General features: G+C 38.9%; 1 protein-coding gene across 1 annotated transcript in view; it reads left to right on the top strand.

Moving 5' to 3' along the window:
* Nucleotides 1-1,423, top strand: part of si:dkeyp-72a4.1 (uncharacterized protein LOC100148058 homolog) — a 67,579-nt gene extending 66,156 nt beyond the window's left edge. The window contains exons 3-4 of the mRNA XM_039806154.1: nt 458-563; nt 1,308-1,423. Coding sequence (XP_039662088.1) covers nt 458-563; nt 1,308-1,423 — 222 coding nt within the window. The remainder of the gene's footprint in view (nt 1-457; nt 564-1,307) is intronic.
* The last annotated feature ends 7,319 nt before the right edge of the window (nt 1,424-8,742 follow it).

The raw sequence follows: 8,742 nt of genomic DNA, 5'->3' as shown, positions 1-8,742 counted from the left end.
CCACTGTTCATCACACCCCCAACCGGCTCGTCAGACACCGCCTACCAAGAGCCTGGGTCTGTCCGAGGTTTCTTCCCAAGAGGGAGTTTTTCCTCGCCACTGTCGCACTGCTTGCTCTTGAGGGAATTACTGGAATTGTTGGAATTGTTGGGGCTTTGTAAAATATAGAGTGTGGTCTAGACCTACTCTATCTGTAAAGTGTCTCGAGATAACTTATGTTATGATTTGATACTATAAATAAAATTGAATTGAATTGAATTGAATAGCAGTATTGCGTTTTTTTTAATCATCACAGTGTGAACACAGTGTTTTCTGTGAGAAAGAAGTGAAGGACAAAGAGTTTATCTAGTGTGTTCATAATTTGTACAGTCAGGTGTGTGTTTGTGTACTAACCTTGTGCTCTCTGTCTCTGTATCTGTCTCTCTCTCTCTCTCTCTCTCTCTCTCTCTCTGTGCAGGTACACCCTTTGCTGATGCGCGAGAGGCGCTCAGAGTCTCACAGGAACAAGCTACTGCGGCGGACAGTCAGCGTTCCTGTTGAGGGAAGGCACCATCCCGAGATGGGTGAGCAGAAAAACCTTTAAACGGCTTTACTGTAAATCAAAAGTGTTCTAATCAAGGTCCAACCAACAGTTATTTTCTTTTTTGTCTCACTTGAAAAAAAAAAAAAAAAAAAAATCCCATTAAATACATTTAGGACACTCTTGAACATGCCAGCCTGAAGTATGTGCTTGACTTTACAGAACATATTTTGGGTGATGCCCTGGATGTGTCTCAACTTTATTTCAACTTGTCTTCCTTCTTGTGTATTTTGATTTAAAAAAAAAAAAAAAAAACATCACCTGTATTACTTTCGGTCAGCTTGCTTATAATAATAGGACAGTTGCATAGCAACGGCAATGATGTAAAGCTCTTTGCATCCTTTGAGCCATTACTTTCTGTGTTACTACAGTAGCAAAGCTCACAGCAGTGCTCTGCATCTGAGCGGAGATAAAAGCCTCCCATCTGAGGCTTACAGCAGCTGTTTTCTTTCTACCGAGCTATTCTTTTGTGAGGATGGGTGATTGATCACTTATCTTGCTTTGAAATGAAATTAATGTATTGGTACCTTGATAATCATGCAAATGATCTTTTGAGTTGTCTGTCTCTTTATTTGCTCCTCAATCTATAAAGACGTTTTATTTTCTCACTCTTTTTTCTCATTTTCCTCTCTGCTTTTATATGGCTGTATTGTCCTCTCAAACTCTCCACTGACTCTGTGAAACTGACCCTCTAGCTGCCTTCCTCGGTTTGTTTTGCCTGACTCAGTCTCTCTGGGCCCTCTACAAATGTCCCGCTCAGTTTCTCCCTCTTCCTTCACCCTCCACCTCTCCGTCTCACTCAGCTATTTTAAGGGCCTCCCCTGCGACGTCCTCCGTCTATGATTCTGCCATTGCTGCCACCTCAGCAGTTGTGCTGAGTCAACTGGATAAATATTCCCCTCAGTTTTCATATGAGTGGCTCTCTGCACTCGAAGCAGTCAAGCACTGACACATCAGTTGACATGTGCTGACACAGCAATGCCAGATCATAGCCAAGTGTATTGTAAATGCATATGTTAGCATGCTACGCTACAGGCTATAATGCATTGACACCATTATGGACCATCTGTGGTGACAGCTCCCAAAGAGCCACAAGAGATTAATGTGCCCCAGGCAATTAGTAATTATCAGATCAACAAAAATGTAAATGAAGGTTGTCATAAGGCCACAGTTAGAGATTAAGTTGACATGTAGCTACATGAGCTGTTCAATATAATACCTTACATATAACATTAAGCTGATGAAGGTTCAGTGACGTTACTAATTCAGTGTGAAGAGGTGTTTAATGTGCATCAAGATAGTTTAAGTCATTGTATGAAAACTAATTATATCAAATGTCCTTTTAAGGAGTAGTGTAAATTGTGGATTTCTGTCCCATTTAAGGTGCAGTCTAATTGGAGGTATGTGCTGCACTGGTGCTGCACAGTGGCCAACCGATCACACTGTGGGCACTTTCTCATTTTCAATATTAGTATCTGTATTAGGAGCTTTGTTGGAAAAGTTGGTTCGTTCTCAGCAAATGAATGAATCAATAAGTAAACAGATTGACTAATAAAGCCCAAAATGTTAGTGCCCTGTGCCAGCTTGCGCTCACTTTGTTTGACATTTTGAAAAAAAAAAACACCCATTTGCTTTATTGCCAAGAATCAGATGAGGAGATTGATACCAGTCTCATATATGTATGCAAAATATAAAGCTACCTTAAGGAAATGGTTAGCTTAATTTAGCAAACACTGGAAACGGAGAACTGCTAGCCTGGCTCTTTTTCAGAGGCATCAATATCTGCATGCTTTATGTTGAACCTTTGCTGCATCTTCTTAAAATATAGCTGTGTGCTCCAGATCTCATCTTTCCAGATCCTGTAATAAAATCTGCATATCAGCACCTCAGGAAGTAATTAACACTTTATATCTTCTTTGTTTAATTGTACAACAACTTAGAAGGGTGAGGTGGAGGGGTGAGTCTCAGGCTGCTATATCTGTCTGTCTTTATTTAGATAATTTGATTCAGTGTGCATTGAGGCTATTCATATACTTCTAAATTAGGCTTCCATTGAGCATTTTTTGGAAACATTTAGGACCATTCATTCCTTTCCAAAATAATGAATGAATTGTGTCTTTCACCAAATTAAAAGACATGGCCTCACTGTCATCAATAGATTTAAATTCTGTCCGTTCAGAATATTTCCATGTTCTGAGAGAAGATTAAACTGCAGCTACTGCAGCTGCCAAACACTCGTCTGTGTGTTTGTGACGACATTAATACGTCACCCTTGATTCATTATTCATCAGAGGGGTAAAAGCCTGCATTTTTCACAAGATATTGATGAATGGAGACATTTGACAACAATCCCAGCTGGATTCCTGATATAGTGACACACTCAGATGGAAGATATTGGGCTCCACATTCAATATGCGATTAGTCAAAAACATAATGCCTCAATAGGTTTTTTCACTCTCATTTCACTGTCACTGTCATAACACATCAAGCGATGCAGATGCATTGATTTTGCTCTTTCTTTCACTTCTCTGTACCTTTTTAAGGTTCCAAAAAACATTTGAAGTTGAGGAGGCAATTATCGCATAATGGAGACATTAATTTAGCTGGATAATTACAGTGCAGCATAAGCATTTTATGCAAATATAAGGCTTAATTAACCTATCATGATTGTGACAGGGGGAAATGACTTTTCTTGGCTAGACAAAAACTTATTTCTTCCTCTTGTGTTTGTTTTACGTTTGGTTGCAAACTACTAAGAATTAATTATATTACAAAATGACTACCTTAGTACTTAGTACTTAGGATTACTCTACTCATGAGTGATAAAAATGTAGATGTCACATTAACTGATAATGGATTTCTGAGGGTGATTCCATATTTAATATTCATCTGATAATGATGAATTGACTGATATTTAAGTTTAAGTTTTTTTTTTGCATAAACACATAACTTGAACAACGATTTTGGCAAAGAGTTGTGGCAAAAAATATATTCTGCAGAATAGGGATGTCACCAGAACCGATACTTCCGTACCAACTCTGTAACAAAATTCTAAAAACGTGTCGGGACTCATTTTTCCAGGTACCGGGGAATGCAATCTTTCCGGACCTGACGGGGGCAGTATATACGCCTAACGTTAAAATTGTTCTAGATTGCTGCTAAATGCTGAAGAAGAACACCGACCAGGACGGAAAAACAGTGAATAGCCCCTCATCTCCCTGTACGGCTTGACCGCATTCAGCTTCTGGCTTTACCGTACATCTACGGCGGTGGCTTTCACGACTTCACCTGGAACTCCCAAACCGCAAATGAGTCTATTTCTCTCTGCCGTTGTCTATCACAACCTAACGTGTGCTCTGATAGCGCTTGTTTTAACGGACCTCTATAACATCAGTTAACTTTAACCAGCCCAGTTCTTTGTGGAAAAACAACAACGGCAGAGAGAAGCAGACGTAACTAAACATGCTTGCTGTCTGGGAGTTCCAGGTGAACTCATGAAAGACGGTTCCGTACGCTGGCTGTGTGGTGATGCCAGGCTTCAAAGCAACGGGCTGTGGGGTCCAGAAGACTGACGGTTTCGTAATGGGCGTAAATCTGATCTAACAGTTGGGAGGGACAATAAACATAACATTTCTGAAGAGCAACTTTTGAAGGGGACACAAATAATACAGCCACAATGATACTTGTGTACACAGAGGAAAGCCTTAATACTATCATTAGTGTAGCATGGCGACTGAACAATTATCCTTCTTTTCAGTTTTTCTTGATTCAATGAAAAAGCTGACTAAATTGACCAAAAATATTCTTCTTTAAAACCATTTATTTATTTTGAAGTTGTTTACAATCAAGCCACAAAAATACCTTAAAACATAATGACTTATTTTGAAAAAGTGTCCCCATATAAAAGAAATACAATACTTTTGTACACTTGTTAAATTAGCTGATCATAATGTAAATTAGGGAGCCACTAGAAAAGCTCATCTGCTCAAAATATGAACTAAGCTCAACAGACTTACCTGAGACTCTCCACCTGACTGTTCCTGGTCTCCCTGAGACTCTCCACCTGACTGTCCCTGGTCTCCCTGAGACTCTCCACCTGACTGTTCCTGGTCTCCCTGAGACTCTCCACCTGACTGTTCCTGGTCTCCCTGAGACTCTCCACCTGACTGTCCCTGGTCTCCCTGAGACTCTCCACCTGACTGTTCCTGGTCTCCCTGAGACTCTCCACCTGACTGTCCCTGGTCTCCCTGAGACTCTCCACCTGACTGTTCCTGGTCTCCCTGAGACTCTCCACCTGACTGTTCCTGGTCTCCCTGAGACTCTCCACCTGACTGTCCCTGGTCTCCCTGGTCCTCAGTTCTTTCTGTCTCCTTTGCCTGTGACAAAGATGTTACCAAATTGTCTTGATAGGAGGACTGATTGTACTTACTTGGCGTTTTGGTGTACTGAAAAAGGATCTTATGTCTGTTTTTCTTTTCTCTGTCATTTTATCTGGACAACAACAACACAAATCTTGAACGTCAGATGTCTAAATATGAGTCAGGTTCATAGGTTCACCACACGGTCATATTAGAAATGATCTTGCGTCCGCCACATAAAAATTAGGTTTCGTCTGGGACAGAGGATATATATTTAACTGCAGCAAACCTACTGATCAGCCACTTAACATCATATTGAGCAAAACACAACTCTAGATCTTCAATATTAACCCTAATATCAGTTCACGCACACACAACGTTAGGCTTATCGCCGTGTTAACGTTAGTTGTAGTGGGTGCATTTCTATCCAACAAGCTATTAAACAAGCTAGGTAACGTTACATTATATTACACTAACATTGTACATTACATAACATTTGTTTGGGGTTTATATTGTTTTACTACTTACACAGATATTTTAAGTATACATCATTATGTTATTTACAATACACAGCATTGTTTTTAATGATATTTCTAGGGGGGGGGACAACCCTTAGATGGGACCCCTCCGACCCCCATGGGATTTACACCTATGGTTTTCGTTTTTGTAAATCACACTCTCCTTGCCCCCTCCACTCCACTTAACAGAAAGTTGAAACTAAACACCACCCACCCCCACAATATTTAAATAAAGGAATGGATGTTTAATGTAATATAAAGTATTATTATTATTTTCTTCCCATTAGTATTGAGTATCATGTACTTTTGTTGCTATCGGTACCGAATACTAAATTTTTGGTATCGTGGCATCCCTACTGCAGAATATTTTACAGTACAACAATAGATATTGTCATAAAAAGAGGACAGTCCTTCTGTCTCTTTTCCCTTCATTGGTTATATGGCCAACTGTATTGTAACGTGAGGATCAGGACAGCTGGATGTGAGTTGAGGACACTTTCCAACTATTTCCATAGGATTATGAGATCCTATCCTACAGTCCTTCATATTTCAATACAAGTTGTTGTATTAGATCCACAGTGGGCAAACAAAAAGAAAGCATTCACATTCTCCTCCCTCTCTCCCTCATTAACCTCTCTAGAAAGTGATGTGATAATCCCCACTAATGAATTTGGCCTTTAATGTTTTGTGTTCAAGTTGTAAATTGACTTCATCTAAGTCTGCTCTGTTATAAGAGGAACCTTATTATCTGAATGACTTAGCCACAGGGAGAACAAAAATTGCAGCACTACCAAGCTGATTGGTTGTTAACAGTGGTTTAAGCATACTGGACTTCTCCTCAGTTTGTCCTTGTAGATCTCACTTATTCCTTCAGCCACCTCAGCTTAGCAGACAATTGTGATAAAGCAGGCTCAACTGAGCATTTGTTCCAGTGCCTTTTACAATGTGTGACCTTCATACAATCTGTTGGTGTATTTCTGCAGGGGTTCTGCATTCTGAGCATACTGCACCTTTTTTCAGTGTTTGCTTTTAGAATTTGTTCAAGATTTTAGATATAAATTATACATTATCAGTATGGATGCTAGATTTTGAACCTCCTCCTAACTAGGGATGTCACGAGAACCGATACTTGCGATACCGTTCGGTTCTAAAATGACAAAACACCGACGATGCCCATTTATTTGAAGCACCGTAAGCACCGTGAGCGCTGATGCCAGTGTTAGTAGCATCGGTGCTACGCCTCTTCTGGAACTGATGGGGGCAGTATATGCTTCAGAGTGTTCCAGGGACCTATCTTTCGAAAAAAATATGAACAAGAGTCAACCGAGATAGATTCTACCTGACCTAAAAAAACAGTTGCATGAACAGAGACGTTACAAACCTGTCTGGGTAAATATTGGAGATGTATTTGAAAGATGGAGATAGCTTAGTATGGAGGAAATATTTATTCATAATTCAAATTGAAAGTCCAAAGAGAAATTGAAAGTCCAAAGAGAAAACAAAGCAAGATCAAATTAAAAATATAATTTTTTTTTTTTTATTTTCCATTTGGCTTTGGCTTTTGAATTTCAATTTAATATTGGCTTTTAATTTTCATTTAATATTTGGCTTTTGAATTTCAATTTAACATTGGCTTTTCATTTTCATTTAATATTTGGCTTTTGAATTTCAATTTAACATTGGCTTTTCATTTTCATTTAATATTTGGCTTTTGAATTTCAAAAGGTTTGAAAATTAAAAGCCAATGTTAAATTGAAATTCAAAAGCCAAATATTAAATGAAAATTAAAAGCCAATGTTAAATTGAAATTCAAAAGCCAAATATTAAATTCAAAAGCCAAAGCCAAATGGAAAATTAAAAAAAATAATAATATTTTTAATTTGATCTCGCTTTGTTTTGTCTTTGGACTTTCAATTTCTCTTTGGACTTTCAATTTGAATTATGAATAAATATTTCCTCCATAGCATAGCACATAGAATTATATAGCTAGAGTGCCCGAGTTGGTAACTCGCAATACAATTGAGACACAGCCAGTAAAATGATCCCGACTGGTCCAGGCAAGCGGCCACGGCGGTTTACAACGTGTGGCCTGTTCAGCGGCCGTAGCTGACAACGGTGAGTTATTTGAAGCCAAGAGAGGGGGGCTGTAAATTGGAAAGAGGGGAAAAGTGTGTCTGGCGTGTGAAGAGGACGGCGAGGTTGTTGTGTTTTTAGCGGTTCCTACCGTAATTCTAAGCCCTCTCATCTTGTGGAATGGATGGAGGCACAATACCTCAACTTACAGAATTTGTAAGGAGGTATCTCTGCATTGCGGCTTCAAGCTGTGCTTCCGAAACGGTCTTCAGTGTCTCAGGAATCATTGCCAGTCTAAGAAGTTCCCGACTTACCCAAGACCATGTTGACATGTTAGTAGTTAGTTCGTTTGTAAAAACCTTGAACTAGCCAAGAAAAGGTGTGAAATGCTGTGAAAAATTATGCAATTTTGCCAAAACCATGTTCATCTTGTTAGCTGAATGGCTGCACTGCTATATCCACTGTTTTGTTTTGCACTGTTGTTGTTTTTGCACAGTACCTTTTGAAAAGATGCTTGGAAGTCTGGAATGTGTCTGGGGGCACTAGTTGTTGCACTATGACCATTAATTGCAATTTATTATGTTGTTCTATGCTCTATTGCACATGTTTTGTATGTCTTGTTATGACATTTTGATATTTTTCAAATATTTTAATAAAGAAGTTCATGTTTCAAGTTCAAGTACATGGAATCTTAGAAAATCCTTTTTTTTAACCGTCGAAATTGGAATCAAGAATCGTGTTATTTTACTGGTATTTGAACCAACTACTGAATTTTTGGTATCGTGACAACCCTACTCCTAACCCTATACTGTCATTCTCCCCATCCAGCCGTTTTTATTCTGTCTCACCACACAGCCTTTACCATGTTCCCTCCCTGCTCCACAGTCCTGACACCATCCCACTCCACTCATTAATTGCGTTAGCTGTACATTTTAAATATATATTTGTATTTTGTGAAATGTAGCGTAATGTGAAATAATGTCTGTGTGTGTGTATTGTGTTTTAATGTGATGTTGTAAATTTTATTGTCACGAGACAGATTGTAGGACCCCAGGAAGAATAGCTTTTAGCTTATGCTGAAGCTAATGGGGATCCAAATAAAACAAAACAAACTCACCCACTGCTACGTGTTCCCTCCAAAAAAGAGGAGGATAAAACAATGACACTATAAATTAAAAGACCGAAAATACATATCACGTAAGGGAAAAAAGGT

This window comes from Perca fluviatilis, chromosome 7 (genome assembly GCF_010015445.1).
Source record: "Perca fluviatilis chromosome 7, GENO_Pfluv_1.0, whole genome shotgun sequence".
Taxonomy (NCBI): domain Eukaryota; kingdom Metazoa; phylum Chordata; class Actinopteri; order Perciformes; family Percidae; genus Perca; species Perca fluviatilis.
This window is presented reverse-complemented; position numbering and strand designations above follow the sequence as displayed.